The 27,436-nt window shown below is 38.6% G+C and overlaps 1 protein-coding gene across 7 annotated transcripts in view; it reads left to right on the top strand.

Annotated features, from left to right (window-relative positions):
- Positions 1 to 2,566: 2,566 nt before the first annotated feature.
- The window catches only part of RCBTB2 (RCC1 and BTB domain containing protein 2), a 50,301-nt gene continuing 25,431 nt past the window's right edge, over positions 2,567 to 27,436 (top strand). The window contains exons 1-3 of one of the 7 annotated variants that reach the window (XM_045076674.1): positions 2,570 to 2,905; positions 14,855 to 14,953; positions 24,928 to 24,993. In XM_045076674.1, the coding sequence (XP_044932609.1) occupies positions 24,952 to 24,993 (42 nt within the window). In that variant the 5' untranslated portion in view covers positions 2,570 to 2,905; positions 14,855 to 14,953; positions 24,928 to 24,951. Of the gene's footprint in view, positions 2,906 to 14,854; positions 14,954 to 24,927; positions 24,994 to 26,892; positions 26,959 to 27,436 lie in introns of those variants that run through there. The other 6 variants (XR_006605733.1, XM_004759175.3, XM_004759171.3 and 3 more) reach the window with 6 other exon arrangements.

Below are 27,436 nucleotides of genomic sequence, written 5' to 3'. Positions count from 1 at the left end.
CAAAATTTATCAGATAAATATCTTATGTTAACAGTGATTAAGGAATAAATATCTACTTATTGCATAGTATAATAAAGGTAAAATTTTCAATGTTAGATATGTTTCAAGATTATTATACTTAAAATGTTGTATAAATCCAAATTATTGGATTTAAAATATTACAGAGTCAAAACATGTAGTGAAATCAGATGCTGCCTCCCAAACTAATGGTACGCTAGAGAAGTGGTCTCTAGGGTACCTGGATGGCTCAGTTGGTTAAACGACTGCCTTTGGCTCAGGTCATGATCCCAGAGTCCTGCATCAGGCCCACTGTTCTGTGGGGAGTCTGTTTCTCCCTCTGACCTTCTCCCCTCTCATGATCTTTCTCACTTTTTCTCTCTCTCTAAAAAAAAAAACAAAACAAAAAACAAACAGTTATAGACAAGTAATGACAAGAAATCACTGGGGAAAAAAAAGAAGTGGTCTCTAAACATTTTTGGTCATGTACTTAGATTACAAAAAATATGCACTGTTGTCAATCTACATATTAAATATTAGTAAAGTTTGATTTCTTAATTTAGATAAAAATAGAGATAACTCTAAAAGCTTCTTCCCAACTGCTCTAGAGGTTAGATTTGTTACAAGAAATTTCCACTTTTATATTTTCAGACTATATCTGTTGAATCCTCTGTTCTGATCATTCTTGCTATAATCATATATTAACACTACGTCCTCCATTAGCAATAGGATTCATGGTAGAACCTGGAGAAAGTCTATCCCATGTCTGTTTTTTATCATTTAGTATCTTTAATCTTAGTGCCTTTAAAAAGTCCTAAGAACTTCAGGATCTTTAAAAAGTATTTTATTTTTAAAATACCTAAATCTTAAAATACTAATGCGTAAAGGAGTATTATACCTTTACGTAAAGAATTATTAAATAGGTCGATTTTTGAATTATTAATTACATTCTGTATGAAAGTGGTTTTCTACAATTTTGCTTTCTTAATAGTGACTTTTAAAATGCCTTAAATATAAAACAGTCTGGATAAAGGAAAAATGTGGCTTGAGTGTTCGAATTAGAAAAAATTCCTGTGTAATGAACCAACTCTAAACTTGTTTAATGATGAATTTCAGCTTTGGTGGTCATCAGAGGAAAAGCCTTTTCCTGAACAGAAAAGTCAGTGGATTTCTTTATGCAGACTCAGTGTTATGCAGCTTTGCCACAAGGAGAGGAAGTAGAGAGCTGATCAGGGTATAAGAAAAGGTGACATAAAGCCTTTTTGGATTAGGTATGAACCACTCTTAAGAAGTCCGTTTATCAAGGTGGTCAAGCCCAGGAGAACTGGCACAAATAATCCAAAATGAGAGTACACCATGGATTAATGCTTATGTTTAGGTATCTTAATGACATATGGAAGCATATTTGAGTAGCGAAAGGGCACGTAATCAATGCAATTCGATTCCACAAACATTTATTAAGCAGTTTACAGTACAGAAATAAGGCATGATTTGTGTTCTCAAGAATTTCACAATCTAGTGAGATATAAAAATCACAAATAGGAAGGTATGTTTAGTGATTAACCCCATCTTATTGCACTACCTTCCTTAGTCTGACCACCTTCTCCCTTAGATAAATACTGTCAGGGAAGTTCCTCCTAATTAACCTTTTCAAATAAAAAACCCAGGCTGTCCTTTCAGTTATGGTTATTTTACCTTTTATATTAAAAGGCCAAAGGGTAACTGATTGTTTCAGGAGGAAAAGCTTGTCTTAGGCAATGCCATGCATGTAAGACTCTTGCCCTGCTCATAACCTACAAAGTCAAGTAAATGCAAGCCTCATTCTGGGTTTTAATGGAGCCATTCTGTGATAATAGACGTAGATGTCTGCCAACTACAGCAACTGCAATAAAAACACCTAGACATTCTGGATGGATGTTTTCCCAATGAATGACAAAGGTCAGACCAAACAACACTGTCATGGTCCCCGTGGGTTGACATCTCAGTCTACGCAGCTGTGCTACTTTACAGCAAATCACTTAGACGTTGAATCCGTGTCCTCATTTAAAAGCCACTGTAAAAGCATTCAGCTTACCTCGCAGGAACAGCTAGTGACTGTAGTTGTGAAGCATTTTACCAAAACCCACTCAAGTCAACGTTAAGTGCAGTAAAGTGGAAGAAATTATTGCACATTATAAAGCTATGGCGCATTTTACTAAAATCTAGCAAGGCCAACAGAAGTGCAGTGTTAATACAAGAAATTACTAAATTAGTAAAGGGATAGTGCAGTTGTTCCAAAAGACCTTGATCCCGGGGTAGCTCAGGTCACTCCCTCAAGGCAAATCACTCATTATTTCAACATTCGTGTTTGAAGGGTACACGACTTCGGCCCCACAGCAGTGAGGTGAAAAGCAGGCGGGAAGCGTGCAAAGACGCGATCTGAGCTTCCCGGTGGAGAGACCACCACAAGAAAAAAGCCGAGAGGCTGGGGGACGCGGACTGTAGAAAAGGTTGCCCACGCACTATATGCGCGCCTCACCCTTCCGGGTGGGGCATCTCCAAATTCTCAAGCCTTTGGGGCCCAGAACCTGGAGAGAGTGGGGGTATCCCACAGAGCGGAGATGGGCTCCCTGGGCGAGGCGGGGTGCAGTCCTGGGGTCTGCTCGGATAAGACCGGGAGTAGTTGGGGAAGGGGCGGGGGCGGCAGTGGGCAGCCGGGAGAGAGGAGGAGGGGCGAGGCGCCGTCGCCGGCCCCCTCCCCTCGAGTGCGCTCCCCTCCCTTCCCGTCCCCGGCCTGGCACCCGAGCGCAACCCGCCGAGGCCGGGCTGCTTCAGGGGGAGGCGCCAACTCGTCGCTGCGCCGGGTCCCTAACCGAGCAGTAACGGCGACCCAGAAGGCGGAGCGGATGCGGCTCGAGCCTGCGCTGAGGTAAGGCTACAAGATGGCGTAGGAAGTCAAGAGGGGACGCCAGGCTCGAAGCCGGCCACTCTCAGATGCCCCCAGCAAGCGGCCATTTCTCTCCGCCCCCTCACTCCGAGCTCCGGGACGCAGCGACAGCCGACGAGCAGCCCCCGGGGTTACACCCCCGCCCAGGCCTAGGGCCGAGGCGTCGCCGCGCGTGCGCAAACCCGCTGGGGGGGGGCAGCGGGGTGCGCGACTCAGGAGATTGTCCCCCCACCCAGGCCGCGGGCTCTGGCGGCGCTGCGCATGCGCGAGCCTGAGGGCGGATGTCGTGACGGGGGCGAGGGTCTTGGCTGGCCTCGCCACCGCGGAGCCTTCACCGTCTTCCGCACGCGAGGCAGGGCGTCGTCCCGGCCTGCGGGGGCGGCGGCTGCCTTAAGAGTTTCTCCTCTCCTCATTCTTCGCTTCGCGTAGGCTGCTGCCGTTTTTATTTCTGTCGCCTCGACTCTAGGCTGGCGTCGGGAAAACCCATTCACCTAGCTCCTGGCTCCGAACCTGCTCCCTCACTCTGTAGGATGCTTTTGACCCTGGTTGCTGTGGTTGAGGGAAGGCAGGGAAAGTTTGGCTAAGCCGGGCGAAGCCGCTGTGGAGGGAGGGGAGGAGTCGCCTTAAGCCTTTATTTTAAGCCCGAGGGTATTGCTCTGCTCAGCCCCGGAAACAGAGGTTTTCAGACGCTGAAAACTTTCCAAGTGCTCCGCCTTGGCCCGAGTTGGAAGGCGAGTTTAGAGCGAACTTTTGTTTCTGTTCTTTGGGAAGTTACATAAAATGCTGGAGCAGTGCGCGTCCAGGACTGTCACAAAATGCATGTCACAGAGCTGCCGCCTACAGCTCTTGGCGGCTTAGTCTTAGAGCTGAGTGAAAGTGGGGAGTTAACGAACTGCTTTGGGACGGCGCTCCTTCCCCCAGACTCCGAAGGACCGTCGCTGTTTAATGTTTATAGAGCCTCATGGCTTTGCACCCTTCTAGTACCAAGTTAGAACTTGGCTTTACACCTTCGTGCGCAGTGGTACTTAGTGAAAGTCAGTGTGGTGACTTCTGAGGCTACTTGGAGCGGTTTTTAACGATGTCATTACTGTGCTTTGTAATCTTATATGATGTGCTGATACAGACATTTGGGGGCTGGAATTGAAGAAGCTCTTATTATCAGGGAATCTGAGTACTCTAGGTGAAAGGTAATCTCTATTTCCCAGGGCATTCGGAGATATATATATACACACACACACACATACATACACAAATACATATAGATATGTGTATATATGAACGTTATTAAGTAGTAGGTAAAGGCAACTAGAGTGATACGTTCTTGCACACCTCACACACCCCACTTATACCATGCTGGCCTCATTGGGCTTGCTGGGCTTACCAAGTAGGCCTCTACCCTAGGGCCTAGGCGTTTGCTATTTCCTCCATGCTCAAAGCTCAGTTTCCCCCTCCACCCAAAAACGTATGGCACCTACCTTAATCCAAGACTCAAAACAATTGCTATCACTTCAGAGAGGTGACTCAGGTCATTTAAAATAGCCACTGTTCTCTTTCCAAGCTCTTACCCTGTTCTCTTTGGCTTTATACCTATTTCTATGTGTATGCTCTGTCTCCCCCGTATTCGGAGCACAGTAGATATTTTTGTTAAGTGTATAAAGGGAATTAAAATCTGACTCCAGAAATATTTTGTACTGAGTCCTCAATGTGGATTCATTCATTCTTTCATTCATTCAACAAATACTCAGTGACTATTTTCCATCAGGTTCTGTTCAGGTGTTTAAGTGAACAAGATAGACAAAGATCCCTTCCCTCTGGAGCTTCACATTTCTAGAAAAGAATGATTGATTGTAAGCATATTTGGTTATCATTTAGAAAATTATAAGTGCTATGAAATATGGAAAAGAAGAGCTGAGAAAGAGGACTAAGAGTACAGGTGTGGGTTGCAATTTTATACAGCATGGTTATGTTGGGTCTGAGGATAAACTGAAGGTGATGTTCAAGACAGAGAACTAGTTTTTCAAATTATCTTTCTGGAGAAAATGTTCCTTGCCATTCTCCAGTATAAATTTGATGGGGGCCCACAGCATGACCATTGTGACAGATAAAACCTTATTTTATATAGGTAAAACATTTTTTTTTTCCAAATTGGGTACAAATTATTCAGAATTTTATGGTTTAACCTAATATATCAAATGAAGAGACTGGGCTCTTAAGTAGAAAGGACTAGCCAAATGAATACTACAGATGTGTTGAGAAAAAGTGTATATTTTCTGCACATATTTTTGTACTTTGCAATTCTTCTTAATGTCTCTCTGATTAGTGAAAACTAGTTTTCTAAGAGAGGTCAGTTCCTTTTCTTTATTTGAAACTATGTTGAAAGGTCACCTGGTATGATATCATGTGATAAGTTATTAAATTATTAATCTTAGAGATTTCTGAATAAATCAGACAAGACTTAGAGAAAGTGGCTGATAGAGAGGAACAGTTTTAGAAAAGTGTGTCTTTGGGGCCCTTTACTTAAGTAGATTACAAACACTATATCAAAAACTATTAATCTGGAAATTATGTTGGATAACTATAAGGTACCTATGGGGTTTGTCTAAGCCTTGAGGAGTTTGTCATATTTAATTTTGGTTTTATCATTTGGTTAGAATGGAATTAAAATGCCTCTAAGGTACCACTACTTTTGAGGTTTACTGGAGTTGAATTAGTATAAATCAAAATTAACCAGACAAGAGAGATTTGAAACCAGGAGTGAAATTATCAGTGGTGCAGAATGAGATCAAAGACTCCTGTTTGAGGCTGAAAATAGAGGACTACATGGGATATTTACTTCAAAGCAGCAAATAATTTGCCTCTCTGAGAAGGATATTTATAGTATCCTTCAGTGAAAGGCAGATATCCTTTCAACTTTCATTCTCTGGAAGGAATATGTGTCTAGTTCACATGGTGATCCCATCTTAACAATATAAGAGTCTTTAGGAAATTTAAGGCATAATAGTTTTTTTCAGCATATATCTGACACTGAAGTGTGTGTCTTAGTGTCTTCAGACTTGCTGATCTAACCTGAGCTGATGTATATCTCTCCATGGAAGATATTTTGAGCTAATGAGTACCAGATAGTAAGTAAATCATAAATCGATCACATTATAATATATTTTGTATTAAATTAAATGTTTATGATACCAAACAAAATGAATCCCCCCCCAAAAGGAAAACCAAACCAAACAAAATGAATCCCAAATGGAAATGAGCCAAGGCTAAGAAAGCCTACCATGCTGAGGGAATGTTTATGTTGTGGGACAAAGATCTTTCACAGTTAGGATTTTTAAATTATTATTATTGTACTAGATCTATAAAGACCTAAATTTCAAATGGATTTACAGATTTTTTCAAGTACTAACTCATTTTAGCTAGTTTAACAACATAAAAACATTCGTATAGTTTATGTTGATAATTTTTCATATTTGAAAAAGGTACTTTTGCTCTGTATATTTGAAAAGGCTAACTTTAATGAGCTCAATAATCTCTTCAAACTAAATACAAGTTTCCTTGGGACTGAAGATCTGCCTCATCTCTCTTGGTGAAATTTAGAAACCTTTTTACAAACATAATTAAAATAACAGTGATGTTTCTGTGTTCTAAGTCAGTTTGATGCTTATCGTAAACCTGGCAATATAATTTCTTTTGAGGTTGTACCTTTGTCATAGTTGTGCTTTTTAGTTTTTCAGTTTTGTCTGTCCTGTTTATAATTGTCTCACATTAGTTAGCAGCTGTGCAGGTATTTTACTGTTATTTGTAGTAGGCTTATCGCCTCTCATTCAAGTAGAGATAAATTATAGCTATCATCCTTTTTTACAAGTGATAATTGGGATCATGTTTTCTTGTATTTTTATCATTTATAACTTACAGATGACATATCACTTAATGGTTCAGTTAGAATGTTGGGAATCATCATTACCCCACTGACATTTACTTGGTCTGGACCTCATTAACATACTGTTACTGTAAACCGTGCTGGCATCCAAAAAGACATTAGTTTTCTTTAATGTCCTATTTCTTTGTTTATAAAAGTGGCATCAACGGTATTGCCCAGATGGGAGAATTTTGTTAAAAGCATTGAGTTCTATATTGCAAGAAAATTTTTTTATGTATTTTATTTTTCAAGCATGGCTTTAGAGTTGACCTCATATTATTAAGTTGAATTAGTTATATATTTATAGATAATTATTTTCTATAATAATGTAATGTAATGTTGCAATATGTTGTATAATATACCAAATAAAATAATGTTTATATAAGAATATATTTATATATAATAATTGTGTATATATATATGTATATATACATAGGTAAAACACTGGGTTTTCTTTGCAGAAATTACCATTTTTTTTCACCATAGGAATTACTTCTAAAGAATGGTTATTAGCACTTGAAGTTCCTGGTTAATTGTAAAAATCAGTTTCCATGGAAGATGCTTTCTTCTCATAGATACAGTATGTCTAGTTTATTAAATCTTAAGGCCCACAAGTACTGTTGTGTTGGGGTAATGTTGACATAAGCACCTGGGAGGTGGATATCTTTTTGCTCCACGTTTATTTTGTTTTTTCTCTTATGTAAGTTTGCTTTCAGCTTGGTACCTACTGCAGACACCACCTCAACATCTGTTGAATAAATTAGGCAAATGAATGTATGTCCTGTAATCAGCTTAACTTTTTATTTGGGTCAGAGGTATTACCAAGTAACATAACACATTGTCCTATTAGCAAACACACTGATTAACATTGATTACCAACAATACTTTGTATAGGCTGCTTATTATATACTTTGTGTAGGGAACTGAATAACTTGACCTATTGTGAATTGATATGTTTCTCATGTTCAGTTATCAAAAGACTGACTTTTTATCCACCATCTCCAACTGCATAGCTATTAAGAGTGTAAGAAAAACTCTCAAAATACAAATTGCAAGATTAAGGAGTTATCTGTTCCAAACAGGGATAATTTGGAAATAAATTGTTGAACTGTACAAGTTCAAGAAAACAGATATAACCGGTTGAAATGTTGAAAGGGGTGGTCCAAAATGGCTTAGAAAAGCCCTAATCTCACCTTCTCACATAGACATACCAAATCTACAGCTACATATGGAAAAATTCCCTCTGAAAAAGACCAGAAAACTAGCTGAATAGCTACCTCACAACAAAACAGTAAAAGGGCCATGTATGCACGGTTTCACCAAAAACCCCACTGCCAGAGTGGCAACCCACAGTTGGGAAGCATTTCACAAATCTGGAACTTCTTTGATGAATGAGGGGTTTATATCCCACATCAGGCATCCCAACCCCTGGAACCTGCAATGAAGAGATGAGCTCCCCAAACATCTAGCTTTGAAAACCAATGGATCTTACATCCTGAAGACCCAAAAGGCTGTAGAGAACTGAGATATTTCTCTTAATGGGCTTGCATGTAGACACAGTTGCCTTGGGAACGAGAACAAAAGCAGCAGTTTGAAAAGCACCTAGACTATATGTGAAGATTTATTTTCTAACCTTAAAGCTTCTGCTGATTGGAACTTTTTGTGGGGACAGAGGTGCTGGTGGATGCCATTTTTGCACTCTTCCTCTTGATACCTTGGGCAGGCATGCCTATGTTCCTGGGTTTCATGGGACTGTAATGAACAGAGAGATAGTTCTTGGACCCCCCGTCTATTAGTGAAAAAAGCCTATTCACGTCTCCTGGTACTTTGGCCCAAGGGGCAGACTTCAGGTCTGCCACACATCTAGAGGCTACAAAGGTGCTCTCAGGGAATATAGGCTGTGGGATGCCATCTTTTTGCCTTCCCTCAGCCTCACTACAGTTTGCCAGGACCTTCCAGAAAGAAGCTTATACACTGGTCTGAAGTCCCAATTTTGACAGCTGTCACCCAGGGGACACTGCTGCATTGCCTGGTCTAGAGGTCAGCAGGGTCTATGCTTGTCTCAAAGTAATAACCAAAAAGATGTTCACCAAACTTGGGAGAAGAATGAATGTATACAGCGAGAACTTCAGCAGCAAGAGTATATGAGGAAGTACCAACTGAAGTCACAGAACTGAAGAATATAATAACTGAATTGAAAAATATATTAGATGAGGGTTCAACAACAGACTGGCTGAAGCAGAAGAAATGTTTGGTGATCAAGAAGACAGGGCAGTGGAACACAAAGAGAGCAACAAAAAGGAAAAAAAAATTAAAAAAATGAAGCTAGCTTAAGGAACCTATGGGACAACATAAAGTGGCATAACATTAGCATTATAAGGGTCCCAGAAGGAGGAAAGAGAAAGTGTTAGAAAATCATGTAAAGATTAAACAACATGCTACTGACCAATGGGCCAATCAAAAAAAACCAGAGGAGAAATAAAATACCTTGAAAAAAATGAAAATGGAAATATAACTTACAAAATATATATGACTCAACAAAAGTAGTAGTGAGAGGGAATTTCATAGGGATTCATGCCTAGCTAAAGACATAAGAAAAATCTCAAACAATTTAACTTTTCTACTTAAAGAAGCTAGAGGAAGAACAAACAAAGCCGAATGTAGAAGAAAGGAAATAACAAAGATCAGAGTGGAAATAAACAGAGACTAAAAAGATAATAGAAAAGATCAATGAAACTAAAAGCTAGTTCTTTGAAAAGATAAACAAAATTGATAAACCTTTGGCCAGACCCATCAAGGAAAAAAAAAGAGAGGGTTCAAAAAAAATCAGAAATGAAAGAGCAGTTACAACTGATACCACAAATACAAAGGATCGAAAAGAGACTACTAGGAAGAATTATAGCCCAACAAATTGCACAACCAAGAAATGGATATTCACAGAAACTTTCTATGAGTGAATCATGAAGAAGAAGAGAATCTGAATAGACTGACTACTAGTCTGGATATTGTATTTGTCATCAAACACCTCCCAACAAATATAAGTTCATGACCCAGTGGCTTCACTGGTGAATGCTACCATTAATATCTGACCTTTTTAAACTCTCCCAAAAAATTAAGGAGGAGGGAATGCTTCCAAATGATTTTACCAAAACCAGACAAGGATACCACACATGAAAAAGAATATTACTGGCCAGTATCCCTGATGAACATAAAGGCAAAAATTTTCAACAAAATATTTGCAAATATTGCACACAGATTAGCAAATATTAGGAAATATAACATGAATTCACCAGTACATTAAAAAGATCTTATACGATGATCAAATGGGATTTATTCCAGGGATGCAAGGATGGTTCAACATTCACATGTCAATTGACATGGTACACCACATTAACAAAATAAAGGATAAAAAATATATGATCATCTCAACAGATGCAGGGAGGCATTTGACAAAGTTCAACATCTGTTTTTGAAAAACACTCTCAATAGAGTAGATATAGAGGGAATGTATTTCAACATAATAAAGGCCATATATGACAAGTCTACAGCTTATGTTGTACTAAATGGTGAAAAGCTGAAAGCTTTTTCTTTAAGATTAGGTATAAGACAAGGATGCCCACTTTTGCCATTTTTATTCAACATAGTATCAGAAGTCCTAGAGCAATTAGGCAAGAAAAGGAAATAGAAAGCATCCAAACTGGAAAGAAAGATGTAAGCCTTTCATAATTTGTGACATGATTTTATACATAGAAAACCTTAAAGATACCACCAAAAAACTCTAGTTTTTTATTTCAATAAAGAATGTATATATGGGGCACCTGGGTGGCTCAGTGGGTTAAAGCCTCTGCCTTCGGCTCAGGTCATTATCCCAGGGTCCTGGGATCGAGTCCCGCATCGGGCTCTCTGCTCAGCAGGGAGCCTGCTTCCCTTCCTCTCTCTCTCTGCCTGTCTCTCTGCCTACTTGTGATCTTTCTCTGTCAAATAGATAAATAAAAATCTTAAAAAAAAAAAGAATGTATAAATGAATTCAGTGAAGTTGCAGGGTATAAAATCAACATACAAAAATCTGTTGCATTTCTATACACTAATAACAAACTATGAGAAAGAGAAATTAAGCAAATCCCATTTACAATTGCATCAAAAAACGCTTAGGAATAAATTTAAACAAGAAGGTGAAAGACCTATGTGTTGAAAACTATAAGACATTTATGGAAGAAATTGAAGAAGACACAAATAAGTGCAAAGATATTCCATGCTCATGGGTAGAAAGAATTAATATTGCTAAAATGTCCCCATTACCCAAAGCAATATATAGATAAATGCAATTCCTATCAAAGTCCCAATGGCACTTTTCGCAGAAGTAGAACATATAATCCTAAAATTTGTAGGGAACCACAAAAGACTCTGGATAGCCAAAGCAACCTTGAGAAAGGAGGACAAAATTAGAGGTATCATGCTTTCTGATTTTAGACTATATTATGAAGCCATAGTAATCAAACAGTCTGATACTGGTATAAGAACAGACACCTAGATCAATGGAAGAGAATAGAGAGCCATATGTATATATGTTCAATTAATTTACAACAAGGATGCAAGAATATACAATGGTCATTAAGACAGCCTCTTTAATAAATGATGTTGGGAAAACTGAATAGGTACATGCAAAAGAATGAAACTAGACTACTTATATTACACAATATGCAAAAATCAACTCAAAATGGATTAAAAACTAAAATGTAAAGCATGAAACCATGAAACTAAAAGAAAACATAGGCCCTAAGCCTCTTGACATTGGTCTTGGCATATGACTGTAAAAGCAAAAATAAACAAGTGAACTACATCAAACTAAAAAGCTGTTGCACAACAAAGGAAACCATCTACAAAATGAAAAGGCAGCCTATAGAATGAGAGAAAATATTTGCAAATTATTTATCTGATAAGGAGTTAATATAAAAAAATATAAAGAACTCCTACAACTCAATAGCAAATAAACAGACAATCCAATTAAAAATGGACAGGATTTGATGAGACATTTTTCCAAAGGAAACCTACAGATGGCCAACAGGCACAGGAAAAGATGTCAACATCACAAATCGTCAGGGAAATGCAAGTCAAAACCACAATGACATGTCACTTCACACCTGTTAGAATGGCTGTTCACAGTAAGCCAAGAGGGGCGCCTGGGTGCCTTGGTGGATTAAAGCCTCCCAGGGTTCTGGGATCGAGCCCCACATCCGGCTCTCCACTCGGCAGGGATCCTGCTTCTTCCTCTCTCTCTGCCTGCCTCTCTGCCTACTTGTGATCTCTGTCTGTCAAATAAATAAATAAAATCTTAAAAAAAAAAAAAAAAAACCACTAAGCCAAGAAATAACAGGTGTTGGCAAGGTTGTGAAAAGGGAACCCTTGTGCTTTATTGGGAATGTCAGTTGGTAAAGCCACTATGGAAAACAGAGGTTTCTCAAAAAATTAAAATCACATATGATCCAGTAATTCCATCTCTGGGTAGTTACTGAAAGGAAATAAAAAGAGTAATTTGAAAAGATATATTCACCCCTATGTTGATTGCAGCATTATTTACAATAGCCAACATATAGAAACAACCTAAGTGTCCACAGGTGGATAAATCGATAAAGAAGGTGTGGTATATATATACATATTGGAATATTGCTCAGCCATTAAAAGAATGAAATCTTGCCATTTGTGACAATATGAATGGACCTAGAGGTCACTATACTAAGTGAAGTAAATCAGAGAAAGGCAACAACTGTATGATTTCACTGACATCTGGAATCGAAGAAACAAACAAAAGTCATGGATATGGAGAACAGAGTGGTGGTTGCCAGGAGTGAGGAGCATTTGGGGGAAGGATGAAATGGGTGAAGGGGCTTGGGAGGTAGACTTCAAGGTATGACATGAGTAGGTCAAGGTGTGCTTCATGCTGGCTATGGTCATAAATATCGTGGGTGCATATTTAAATGTTGCCAGGATAGTTCTCGTCACAAGAAAGAACAAGAAAAACCAACCATCTTTTTAAAAGATTTTATTTATTTGTGAGAGGGAGGGAGAGAGAGTGAGTGAGCACAAGTAGGGGGAGCAGCAGGCAGAGGGAGAAGCAGGATCCCCACTGAGCAAGGAGTCTGATGCCCTGTGGGGCTCCAGCCCAGAACCCTGGGATCATGACCTGAGCCGAAGGCAGACACTTAACCAACTGAGCTACTAGGTGCTCCTCTTTTTCAAGTTTTTATTTAAATTCCAGTTATCAAACAGCATAATATTAGTTTCAGGTGTAGAATTTAGTGATTCTCACTTACATACAACGCCCGGTGCTAATCACAAGTGCATTCCTTAATGCCCATCACCCATTTAACCCTATCCTACCACCCAGCTCCCTCCAGCAACTGTTCTCTATAGCTAAGAGTTTGTTTTCAGGTTTGCCTCTCTTTTTCCGCCATTATGTTCATTTGTTTTGTTTCTTCAAATCCACATTTGAGTGAAATTTTATGGTATTTGTTTTTCTCTAAGTTTACATAGCATAATACTCTATAGCTCCATCCACATCATTGCAAATGGCAAGATTTCATCCTTTTTGTGGTTAACTAATATTCCATTGCATATATATACCCCATATTCTTTACCCATTCATCAGTCAGCACTGTCCAAGCTATAAGGCAGGGCTTATTAGTGATCCTCAAATTATTTTAGTAGGTTGAGACCAGCATTGTCTTTTAAAAATGAAATAGGAAAGGATAAAATAGGACAGAGTCAGGGTAGAATAAAATAGAGTAAGATAGAAAAAATAGAAAAGAAGATATCCCTTAGCACCTCATACAATACGGCTAAGAATTATTTTGTGAGACTTTTGTTTAAGGTACATATATGTGTCAAAAAAGACTGAATGAAAGGCACACTGCTCTGACCTAAATATTGTTGAGTTACTCTTTGAAGTGACTACACCAGTTTATGTTTCTTATGGCAGGATGGGTATACTATTGATCTGCATCCTCACTAACACTAGGAATTGTCCCTTTAATTTTGCAGATGTGACAGGTGAGATCTATTTCATTGTGATTGCATTTCTATGGTAAATTTGAGCATCTTTTAATATGTTTATTAGTTATTTCGGTGACTTGTCTTGTCTTTGGCCCATTTCTAAATTGGATTGCTTGGGTTTTTTTCTTACTGATTTTTAGGTATTCTTATCTATTCCAGATGCAAATCCTCTGCGAACCACCAGTTATATATGTTGAAAATACCTTCTCCCATTCTGTGACGTGTTTCCCTTTGTTCATTTTGTCTTTTAGTATGCCATATTTCTAAAGTTTTAATGTAGTAAATTTCTTTTTTTTTCAGTCTTTTCTTTTAAATTTCAGTCTTTTCTTGTGGTTTATGCTTTTGTATCTTATTTAAGAAATCTTTCCCAGCCCTGAGGTCACAAAGATGTTTTCTATACTTTCTTCCAAAAATTTCAAAGTTTTGCTTTTTTTACATTCAAGATGACTTCCTTTACATTTTCTATATTGTCATACTACAAATTAAACTTTTTTGGGGGACACTTGGATGGCTCAGTAAGTCAAGTGTCTGCCTTTGACTCAGGTCATGATCGCTGGGTCCCGGGATTGAGTCCCACTTTGGGCTCTTTGCTCAGTGGGGAGCCTGCTTCTCCCTCTGCCTGCCGCTGCTCCTCCTTGTGCTCTCTCTCTCCAACAACAACAACAAAGAGTATGCTTACAAATTTTTTTTAGTATGTGTTTTTTTTCATACGTTACAGTGTCCAAATTGTTGAAGAATGGTCCTAAAACTTACCACATAAAGTTATAAATGTTATATAAGGGTTATAATGTGAAATAATTGCTTTTTAATAATTGAGCACCTCTATTGCTACTTTTTAATAATAGAGCTAATAGGATTTTGAACTATATACCTATAATGTTATCTTTTTAAAGTTACAAGATGGTATATTTTTTTCTTTTCTGTTTTTTTGTAATAGAATTTATTTATGCATTTATGTTTTTCAGTCACATTAACTTTATCCTAGAAGACAACTTTACAAGGATCTAGAAGGAGCAGGATTAAAAATGACTGAATACAGGGCTCCAGAAATTTAAAACAATCAGGTACAAAAATTTTGGATGGAACAGTCCCAGCCGGTCAGTACAAAATAAAACTGGAAGGTACACAGGAAAGCTTAAAATATCCCTGCACTGTAGGGGAGGGTCCATACAGGCTAACTATTTATTTTAACTGTTATTATTATTGCTGCTGTTATTTAGAGTTTATAGATGTGGTATTCTTTATGTATATTGTGGATTTTTAAGAAGTGTATGTTGATGTACTGCTATAACATTGATATTAGTAATAGCCTGGTGAGGGATGCCTTGGTGGCTCAGTCTGTTAAGCATCTGACTCTTGATTTCGGCCAGGTCATGATGTCAAGGTTGTGAGATCAAGCCATGCATTAGGCTCTATGCTCAGCACATACACTCTGCTTAATATTCTCTCCCTCTCCCTCTGCCCCTCCTATCTTTCCCCTGCTCACACACATACTCTCTCTCTCTCAGTAATAATAATAATAGCCTGGTAAAATCATGTAGATAACAGGAGAAGATAACTTTAATCCTTACATATATCCCATAAACTGTATTTCTCAAGTTGTGCAAATTGGAGAAGCTAGTTTTCGCTATTATGTTTGATCACATTGAAATGATGTTAGAAAAAAAAAATCCAGCTACTTTCCATAATGCTAGAGAATTCAACAGTTTTTTCATAGTATTGTACAATAGTAATTATTCTTGAATAATTTTTAAATCTTCAACAACATTCTGGCCAATAAAGATGAAATTATACTAATGTTATATTTAGCCTTAATTGAATTTTAGAAATGTTATTTTTTAAATAAAAAAACAGGATTAAAAAATTTAATTAGGAGACTGCTTCAGCTAGCCGGAGATCAGCTAGATAGCTTATCTAAAGATTGCAAACACCTGAAAATCCATCGGCAGATCGAAGAGAAGAAGAACAGCAATTCTGGAAACAGAAAATCAGCCACTTTCTGAAAGGTAGGACCAGCGGAGAAGTGAATCCAAAGCGACGGGAAGATAGACCCCGGGGGGAGGGGCCGGTTCCCGGCAAGCGGCGGAGCAACCGCGCACAAAATCAGGACTTTTAAAAGTCTGTTCCGCTGAGGGACATCGCTCCAGAGGCTAAACCGGGGCGAAGCCCACGCGGGGTCAGCGTGGCCTCAGGTCCCGCAGGGTCACAGAAGGATCGGGGGTGTCTGAGTGTCGCAGAGCTTGCGGGTATTGGAACGGGAAAGCCGGCTACAGAGACAGAGCCGACAGTAATCTCGCAGCTCCGTGTTACCTTGAACCGGTCGCAGGCTCGGTGAGCTCGGAGCGCGGCCGGAGGTCAGGCAGACGGGAGTAACTGGGCGCTGTTCTCTGAGGGCGCACTGAGGAGTGGGGCCCTGGGCTCTCGGCTCCTCCAGGCCGGAGACCAGGAGGCCGCCATTTGTATTCCCGTCCTCTGGAACTCTACGGAAAGCGCTCAGGGAACAAAAGCTCCTGAAAGCAAACCCGAGCGGATTACTCACCCCGGCCCCGGGTAAGGGCGGTGTAATTCCGCCTGGGGCAAAGACACTTGAGAATCACTACAACAGGCCCCTCCCCCAGAAGAACAACAAGAAATCCAGCCGAGACCAAGTTCACCTACCAAGGAGTGCGGTTTCAATACCAAGGAGAGCAGCAGAATTCCAGAGGAGGAGAAAGCCAAGCACGGAACTCATGGCTTTTTTCCTGTGATTTTTTTTAGTCTTGCAGTTAATTTAATTTTTTTCTTTTTCATTTTTTTTTTTTTTTTTCTCGCCTTCGGGTAAAATTTTATTTTTTTTTTTAACTGTTACCTTTTTCTTTTTTAACGATTTTTTACTAGTTTATCTAATATATATATATATATATATTTTTTACATTTTTCTTAGGTGTTTTTCTTTTTTTAAAATTCTTTTCTTTTCTTTTTTTTTTTTTTTTTTTTTTTTTTTCTTTTCTTTTTTCTCTCTTCCTTTTTGAACCTCTTTTTATCCCCTTTCTCCCCACTCACGATTTTGGATCTCTTCTAATTTGGTTAAAGCATATTTTCCTGGGGTTGTTGCCACCCTTTTAGTATTTTACTTGCCCCTTCATTTACTCTTATCTGGACAAAATGACAAGACGGAAAAAATTCAACACAAAAAAAAGAACAAGAGGCAGTACCGAAGGCTAGGGACCTAATCAATACAGACATCGGTAATATGTCAGATCTAGAGTTCAGAATGACAATTCTCAAGGTTCTAGCCGGGCTCGAAAAAAAGGCATGGAAGATATTAGAGAAACCCTCTCGAGAGATATAAAAAGCCCTTTCTGGAGAAATAAAAGAACTAAAATCTAACCAAGGTGAAATCAAAAAAGCTATTAATGAGGTGCAATCAAAAAAATGGAGGCTCTCACTGCTAGGATAAATGAGGCAGAAGACAGAATTAGTGATATAGAAGACCAAATGACAGAGAATAAAGAAGCTGATCAAAAGAGGGACAAACAGCTACTGGACCACGAGGGGAGAATTCGAGAGATAAGTGACACCATAAGACGAAACAACATTAGAATAATTGGGATTCCAGAAGAAGAAGAAAGTGAGAGGGGAGCAGAAGGTATACTGGAGAGAATTATTGGGGAGAATTTCCCCAATATGGCAAAGGGAACGAGCATCAAAATTCAGGAGGTTCAGAGAATGCCCCTCAAAATCAATAAGAATAGGCCCACACCTCGTCACCTAATAGTAAAATTTACAAGTCTCAATGACAAAGAGAAAATCCTGAAAGCAGCCCGGGAAAAGAAGTCTGTAACATACAATGGTAAAAATATTAGATTGGCAGCTGACTTATCCACAGAGACCTGGCAGGCCAGAAAGAGCTGGCATGATATTTTCAGAGCACTAAACGAGAAAAACATGGAGCCAAGAATACTATATCCAGCTAGGCTATCATTGAAAATAGAAGGAGAGATTAAAAGCTTCCAGGACAAACAACAACTGAAAGAATTTGCAAATACCAAACCAGCTCTACAGGAAATCTTGAAAGGGGTCCTCTAAGCAAAGAGAGAGCCTACAAGTGGTAGATCAGAAAGGAACAGAGACCATATACAGTAACAGTCACCTTACAGGCAATACAATGGCACTAAATTCATATCTCTCAATAGTTACCCTGAATGTGAATGGGCTAAATGCCCCTGTCAAAAGACACAGGGTATCAGAATGGATAAAAAAAACAAAACCCATCTATATGTTGCCTCCAAGAAACACATTTTAAGCCCGAAGACACCTCCAGATTTAAAGTGAGGGGGTGGAAAAGAATTTACCATGCTAATGGACATCAGAAGAAAGCAGGAGTGGCAATCCTTATATCAGATCAATTAGATTTTAAGCCAAAGACTATAATAAGAGATGAGGAAGGACACTATATCATACTCAAAGGGTCTGTCCAACAAGAAGATTTAACAATTTTAAATATCTATGCCCCCAATGTGGGAGCAGCCAACTATATAAACCAATTAATAACAAAATCAAAGAAACACATCAACAATAATACAATGATAGTAGGGGACTTTAACACTCCCCTCACTGAAATGGACAGGTCATCCAAGCAAAAGATCAGCAAGGATATAAAGGCCTTAAATGACACACTGGACCAGATGGACATCACAGATATATTCAGAATATTTCATATCCCAAAGCAACAGAATACACATTCTTCTCTAGTGCACATGGAACATTCTCCAGAATAGATCACATCCTCGGTCCTAAATCAGGACTCAACCGGTATCAAAAGATTGGGATCATTCCCTGCATATTTTCAGACCACAATGCTCTAAAGCTAGAACTCAACCACAAAAGGAAGTTTGGAAAGAACCCAAATACATGGAGACTAAACAGTATCCTTCTAAAGAATGAATGGGTCAACCGGGAAATTAAAGAAGAATTGAAAAAAATCATGGAAACAAATGATAATGAAAACACAACGGTTCAAAATCTGTGGGACACAACAAAGGCAGTCCTGAGAGGAAAATATATAGCGGTACAAGCCTTTCTCAAGAAACAAGAAAGGTCTCAGGTACACAACCTAACCCTACACCTAAAGGAGCTGGAGAAAGAACAAGAAAGAAACCCTAAGCCCAGCAGGAGAAGAGAAATCATAAAGATCAGAGCAGAAATCAATGAAATAGAAACCAAAAAAAAACAATAGAACAAATCAACGAAACTAGGAGCTGGTTCTTTGAAAGAATTAATAAAATTGATAAACCCCTGGCCCGACTTATCAAAAGAAAAGAGAAAGGACCCAAATAAATAAAATCATGAATGAAAGAGGAGAGATCACAACTAACACCAAAGAAATACAAACTATTATAAGAACATACTATGAGCAACTCTACGGCAATAAATTTGACAATCTGGAAGAAATGGATGCATTCCTAGAAACATATAAACTACCACAACTGAACCAGGAAGAAATAGAAAGCCTGAACAGACCCATAACCAGTAAGGAGATTGAAACAGTCATTAAAAATCTCCAAACAAACAAAAGCCCAGGGCCAGACGGCTTTCCGGGGGAATTCTACCAAACATTTAAAGAAGAACTAATTCCTATTCTCCTGAAACTGTTCCAAAAAATAGAAATGGAAGGAAAACTTCCAAACTCATTTTATGAGGCCAGCATCACCTTGATCCCCAAACCAGACAAGGATCCCACCAAAAAAGAGAGCTATAGACCGATATCCTTGATGAACACAGATGCGAAAATACTCAACAAAATACTAGCCAATAGGATTCAACAGTACATTAAAAAGATTATTCACCACGACCAAGTGGGATTTATTCCAGGGCTGCAAGGTTGGTTCAACATCCGCAAATCAGTCAATGTGATACAACACATCAATAAAAGTAAGAACAAGAACCATATGATACTCTCAATAGATGCTGAAAAAGCATTTGACAAAGTACAACATCCCTTCCTGATCAAAAACTCTTCAAAGTGTAGGGATAGAGGGCACATACCTCAATATCATCAAAGCCATCTATGAAAAACCCACCGCAAATATCATTCTCAATGGAGAAAAACTGAAAGCTTTTCCGCTAAGGTCAGGAACACGGCAGGGATGTCCATTATCACCACTGCTATTCAACATCGTACTAGAGGTCCTAGCCTCAGCAATCAGACAACAAAAAGAAATTAAAGGCATCCAAATCGGCAAAGAAGAAGTCAAATTATCACTCTTCGCAGATGATATGATACTATATGTGGAAAACCCAAAAGACTCCACTCCAAAACTGCTAGAACTTATACAGGAATTCAGTAAAGTGTCAGGATATAAAATCAATGCACAGAAATCAGTTGCATTTCTCTACACCAACAGCAAGACAGAAGAAAGAGATATTAAGGAGTCAATCCCATTTACAATTGCATCCAAAACCATAAGATACCTAGGAATAAACCTAACCAAAGAGACACAGAATCTATACTCAGAAAACTATAAAGTACTCATGAAAGAAATTGAGGAAGACACAAAGAAATGGAAAAATGTTCCATGCTCCTGGATTGGAAGAATAAATATTGTGAAAATGTCTATGCTACCTAAAGCAATCTACGCATTTAATGCAATTCCTATCAAAGTACCATCCATCTTTTTCAAAGAAATGGAACAAATAATTCTAAAATTTATATGGAACCAGAAAAGACCTCGAATAGCCAAAGGGATATTGAAAAGAAAAGCCAACGTTGGTGGCATCACAATTCCGGACTTCAAGCTCTATTACAAAGCTGTCATCATCAAGACAGCATGGTACTGGCACAAAAACAGACACATAGATCAATGGAACAGAATAGAGAGCCCAGAAATAGACCCTCAAATCTATGGTCAACTAATCTTCGACAAAGCAGGAAAGAATGTCCAATGGAAAAAAGACAGCCTTTTCAATAAATGGTGCTGGGAAAATTGGACAGCCACATGCAGAAAAATGAAATTGGACCATTTCCTTACACCACACACAAAAATAGACTCAAAATGGATGAAGGACCTCAATGTACGAAAGGAATCCATCAAAATCCTTGAGAACACGGGCAGCAACCTCTTCGACCTCTGCCGCAGCAACATCCTCCTAGGAACAACGCAAAAGGCAAGGGAAGCAAGGGAAAAAATGAACTACTGGGATTTCATCAAGATCAAAAGCTTTTGCACAGCAAAGGAAACAGTTAACAAAATCAAAAGACAACTGACAGAATGGGAGAAGATATTTGCAAACGACATATCAGATAAAGGACTAGTGTCCAGAATCTATAAAGAACTTAGCAAACTCAACACCCAAAGAACAAATAATCCAATCAAGAAATGGGCAGAAGACATGAACAGACATTTCTGCAAAGAAGACATCCAGATGGCCAACAGACACATGAAAAAGTGCTCCATATCACTCGGCATCAGGGAAATACAAATCAAAACCACAATGAGATATCACCTCACACCAGTCAGAATGGCTAAAATCAACAAGTCAGGAAATGACAGATGCTGGCGAGGATGCGGAGAAAGGGGAACCCTCCTCCACTGTTGGTGGGAATGCAAGCTGGTCCAGCCACTCTGGAAAACAGCATGGAGGTTCCTCAAAATGTTGAAAATAGAACTGCCCTATGACCCAGCAATTGCACTATTGGGTATTTACCCTAAAGATACAAATGTAGTGATCCAAAGGGACACATGCACCCGAATGTTTATAGCAGCAATGTCCACAATAGCCAAACTATGGAAAGAACCTAGATGTCCATCAACAGATGAATGGATCAAGAAGATGTGGTATATATACACAATGGAATACTATGCAGCCATCAAAAGAAATGAAATCTTGCCATTTGCAACAACATGGATGGAACTAGAGCGTATCATGCTTAGCGAAATAAGTCAAGCAGAGAAAGACAACTATCATATGATCTCCCTGATATGAGGAAGTGGTGATGCAACATGGAGGCTTAAGTGGGTAGAAGAATAAATGAAACAAGATGGGATTGGGAGGGAGACAAACCATAAGTGACTCTTAATCTCACAAAACAAACTGAGGGTTGCCGGGGGGAGGGGGTTTGGGAGAAGGGGGTGGGATTATGGACATTGGGGAGGGTATGTGATTTGGTGAGTGCTGTGAAGTGTGTAAACCTGGTGATTCACAGACCTGTACCCCTGGGGATAAAAATATATGTTTATAAAAATAAAAAAATTAAAAAAAAAAAAAAAATTAATTAAATTTAATTAAATTTTAAATTAAAAAATTTAATTAAAAAATTTTTAAAAACCAGGATTTTAAAATGAAAACAAAAAACAGGATATTCAACTGATTAAAGAAAAAAAACTCTGTTAACTGATAAGGACTGATTTCCAGGAGATATTGTTAAATTAAAAAATACAAAACAAAAACAAAAACAAATTGCTGGAGTATATCAGGTATGCTATTTTTTGTGTAAAGAAGAATTAGGAAATAAAAACACAGACACGTATCTGCCTATTTTTTTTTTTAAGATTTTGTTTATTTATTTGCCAGAGATCACAAGTAGGCAGGGGGGTAGGGAGAAGCAGGCTCCCTGCTGAGCAGAGAGCCAGATGTGGGGCTTGATCCCAGGATCCTAGGATCATGACCAGAGCTGAAGGCAGACCCAGGCGCCCATCTGCCTAGTTTTGGAAAAAGAAAAAGTAAGAATAAACCAGAAACCAGTAATGGTAGGGCGATGGGAAGGGAAACAATAATCCAGGATTGCTGTTCTAGGATCTTAGTGTATTAGCAAGATTTCCCTTCTCCTAGGAACAAAAATGGCCTACATTACAATGAGGGGCAGTGACAGCTCATCTTTGGTCCCTTTTCCTCCTATTTATTTCCTTTTTTTTTTCTTTTCCCTTTGACTTCCCTTTGATCTTAGTGTATTAGCAAGATTTCCCTTCTCCTAGGAACAAAAATGGCCTACATTACAATAAGGGACAGTGGCAGCTCATCTTTGGTCCCTTTTCTTTCCTATTTATTTCCTTTTTTTTTTCTTCCCTTTGACTTCCCTTCTTCTACTCTTTTTCCTCTTCTCTTCTACTTTCATTTTTCCCCCTCCCCTCCTTTTATTTCTTGTTCTAGTAAACCTGGAGTAGATGTGGAAAATGTCGGTCCAATTAGGATGAAACAGAAAGAAAAGAACCTCAATACAAAAAGCTGTATTCAAAGAATGCTTTCAACCAATATATAGTCTTGTGTTCTTCTCCAAGCCATGTCCTGCGGTGGTTAGAGCAGTGAATGAGTCATGGTTGCCTCTCAAACAGCTTGCAAATTAATAGACAAGACAGATCATGTAGGGATAACTGTCACATGAAATTATCTTTCCATATTGGAACTAGATCAAGTTTTATAGGTTTACAAGTGAGAAAAGTCCAAGTAATTCTTTTAAAAACAAGTATATCTTTTCTAGACGTTAGAAATAATGATTTTGGGGGCACCTGGGTGCTAAGTTGATTAATTGACTCTTGATTCTGGCTCAGGGCATTATCTTAGGGTGGTGAGATCGAGCCCCACCTCAGGCTCCTCACTCAGCGTGCAGTCTGCTTTTGAGATTCTGCCCCTCTCCCTCTGCCCTTCTCCCTGCTCATACTCTCTAAGTAAATAGATAGATAGATAAGTAAATAAATAAATGTTAAAAGGAAAGAAATAATGATTTGTATCAGTTGCCACAGTTTGAGCTATAATTATTCTAAATATATTATTATTCCTTATATTCTGAGAGAACTTTTTATAGCTGAGGAAAACAAAATTTTACCAGTATCTTCATGGATATATAAAACACTGATAAGGAACATTGTTAAGACTTGACCTTATATTGATTATTGTTTTTATCTGTCTATTATAAGGTTCTAATTGCCTGTAGATAATATCAAAATAAAATGTTCTGATGTTAATCCTTGAAATGTGGATTGTATTTGAGCAAATAGAACCCCAACTAATAAATCAGAAATATCAGAATTATTATTATTATTTTAAAGATTTTATTTATTTATTTGACAGAGATCACAAGTAGGCAAAGAGGCAGAGAGAGAGAGAGAGAAGGGAAGCAGCCTCCCCACTGAGCAGAGAGCCCGAGAGAGAGTGGGGCTTGATCCGAGGACCCTGAGATCATGACCTGAGCCGAAGGCAGAGGCTTTAACCCAGTGAACCACCCAGGTGCCCCTGGGATATCAAAATTATTAAATAAGATTTCATTCAATTGCTTTTGGGAGGAGAGAGAATATTTATTTATATTTATTTTTAGGGATGAGATAGTCAACTAGGTAATGATTGAATCACAGTCCAGACTTGACCTGCAAGAAATATTAAAGGGAATCCTTTGAGCAAAGAGAGAGCCCATGCCGTGGCTCTTTTGGTAGAGCTTCTTCTATGGTTACTTTTATGTGGTAGAAAGTAATCTTCATAGCGATGATTCATTAAGGCAAGAACATTGAGTGCTGCTGCTGCAAACTTGATGGCTGTTGTTGCAGATTTGTTGTTAAGGTCTAGGATAAACAAAGCTCTATTCATTCTTCATCCTTTCATTTTTTCATTCATTCCTCACCCCACGTCCCTCAGTTTAGCAAATCATATACTCTTCAGTGGAGCTGAGAACTGATAAGTCTGCTCTTCACAGTGATTTGGAACTTTCCAATCCCAGAGGAAATTTGACCAAGGTCTAAAATTTATTTTTTCTTATCTGTAGTAGGTCAACTGTAAAAAGAAAATTTTCTACTTATTTCCTTATAGATTTAAGAATCTTCATTTATCCTGGGATTACCTATCCAGACCTCTGCAGGAGGATTCCCATAAGAGACCATATGATAGTTCCAGAACAGTTAAAACACCTTTAGCTATTAACTCTCATGCCTAAACCTTAATTTTCTTATCACCCCTTCACCATATTTGAGCTTAGCTTATTTTCTTGGTTAATTGGAAGAAAAATCATTTTAACCTGCCTAGTTTCATCTGACATATGGGATTCTGATTTTACCACATACTTTTTCCTTAGGAGACTGCACAAGACTGAGTCCATATGGAAGAAGAGCTTTCCCTTTCCTGTGGAGAAAGTGGCAAGGTTAGAAGAAAACATACAAACATGCCTTTGGCATGTGTACTTTCTGTTGCATGAAACGTGTATCAAATATCTACTGGTCACCCAACAGGAAGATGAGGGAGATAGCATCTGTCTTTGAGGGGCTCACGATATAGTGGCTCAGATGCAAACAGATAATTATCGTGGGTAATATAGCATGCTACAGGGGCCAGCAGAAAGCTGTGGGTATTTGCTGAGAGATAGAGCAGGGTTCCCAGAAATGGTGCTCTTGGAGCTTTCACAGATAGCACTGTCCTGCAAAAGGATCTGAGTTGAATAATGTTTACTTCATTGTCAGAGACTTAACAGAATTATAAAATACCTAATCTTAGATGACATAGTCTTAATTCATCATAGATATTCTTTGACTTATTCCTTCTCCTTCACAGCTCAACATTACAGTCAACCAGCTTAACTCCTGTGTATCCTACTCATGTTAAAATTTCACATCTTTCAGCATGCATATTGATTTCTGTCTTGCGTTAATTTTATTAAATTGACACAATATCTGTTCTTGACTGTTAGCAGCTTGATACTAATTGCCACTATTAATTTTCATTTTTCTGTTTTCTGCTGTTTTTAAATAAAGTATGGTCAAAACACAATAAAAGATGTAAATAATTATATGGTCAAAACACAATGAAAGATGTAAATAATTACAAAAAGCCAACATAGTTTACAAAGAGGGCACAACATCTGAAACCAAACCATAGCATTACCGTGTGCTGACTTGAAGTGTTCATTTATGAGCCCTTAAAGCAAAATAGAAAATTAGCTTACAAAGTAATGTATAGAACTTGAGAATCTTCTAAAATGTTAATAGAAAAATTCCTAATTTTTCCCAGGAAGAACAGATTTTGTAAAATACAAGAGAGTAACAGAATTAGCAATGAAATGACTATTACATATAAAGTGTTGCATTGCCAGAAAGTCCTCCAAAGGCAAGGTGTTGGTGGGTTTCTTAAAATAACTTCTTTGTTAGTCATGCTCAACAGGTACTTTTGGTTCTATTTCTATGTGCTGTATTTTAAATGTAATTGTGACAACTTAGTTGTCTAGAGTTGAGTGAAGTATCATAATCTGTTCAGTTCTTCATTTGGGTGGAGAAGCAGAATTCTATAGGTAGCCCATACTCACAGGAGTAATAAAACGCATCTTGGTCTCTAATTTTATGGAGCTGTGTTTCCTTACTTATATTTTCCTTGAGCTAATATTAAAATTTTGCCACTATGCATTTCTCAAACAGAGGCCAGTGAAAGATGGGGGAGAGAGGCTGGATGTGAAGGAAAGCTGGTCAGGGAGTAGTTACTGCCTATAGTAGTAGGACGTGCAGGAAGGAGGGTTACCTGGGCCAAATTAGGACTGAATTCTAGAGCTACGGTCTTGAAGACTTATCGTGTGTGCTGTTAAGCTCTCACTCCCTGGTAGTGCTTTTTCCCCATGCAGATTTTTTTGTTGCTTGCCCTTGGCTCTGGCTCAGTGGGTCCCTTACTTAACCAGTTGGGCACAAAGGTGGTTGGGTGCCTTTTGCAGAGAGGGCTATTGTCATGCAGGGTGGCTGTTTCTCCCCTAGGAGCTCTGTGTGAATCCTATGTCACCTCCATTCTTGTTATATATACAAAGTCTCCACATTACATACAATATATGTATATGTTTGCAATATATGTAATGTGTACAGCGATGTACACTCATGAGTGTGTTGTAGAGAAATATTTTTCTTCTGAGAACACAGATGCTACAGTTCCTTGAGATGGATAGGAAGTATTTATCTCTGAAAAGTGTAAATGTATGCCTTTTACAAATTAAGTCATAAGTTCTTCCAAGAAATAACTCCCCCACAAGACTTAGAAAACAAAATTTTTTTTGATGATTCACCTCCAGGAGCCAGCTTTCTGACAGACATTTAAAAGCAGTGTATTCACACCTCCGTTGTACCCAGGTTATATTGTAAGTATTCGTTTTCTGTTAAATTGTGAGCTCCTTGAAGGGAGCGATTGTGTTGCATTTTTATACCTTTCGTATCTGGCCCTTAATACATGATCAGTGATACTGTCACACCTGATGTTCTTTGGACTTTAATGTTCTTTTGACCTTTAATGGATGTATGACTGCAGGTAACACTTCAACACGCACGCATGCACGCACACACTAAAATCCCAGTGGTTAGTAGAGTCATGGGGTGGGTACTAGAGGTTTGGTACAAGTGAGTCAGAAAGAAAGTTCAGAACCAATGATTTGTAGACAGATGTTTTAGGAGCTTGTTGGATTTACCACCTGCTTCTAGGCATCTCAGAAAACCACTGGATTTTTGTAGCAGGGTAGGTTGAAATCCAAAAATCTGCTTGAAAGGAGAAAATGAGGTGGGAATGCTTGTTTTCTCTTTGTATATTGCTGTCTGCCCTGTTCACGGAAGGTAGCCCGCAGT

Source organism: Mustela putorius, unplaced genomic scaffold (genome assembly GCF_011764305.1).
Source record: "Mustela putorius furo isolate JIRA1106 unplaced genomic scaffold, ASM1176430v1.1 tig00000179_pilon_pilon_pilon, whole genome shotgun sequence".
Taxonomy (NCBI): Eukaryota; Metazoa; Chordata; class Mammalia; order Carnivora; family Mustelidae; genus Mustela; species Mustela putorius.
The sequence above is the reverse complement of the archived record's forward strand: the minus strand, read 5'-3'. Positions and strand labels throughout refer to the sequence as shown.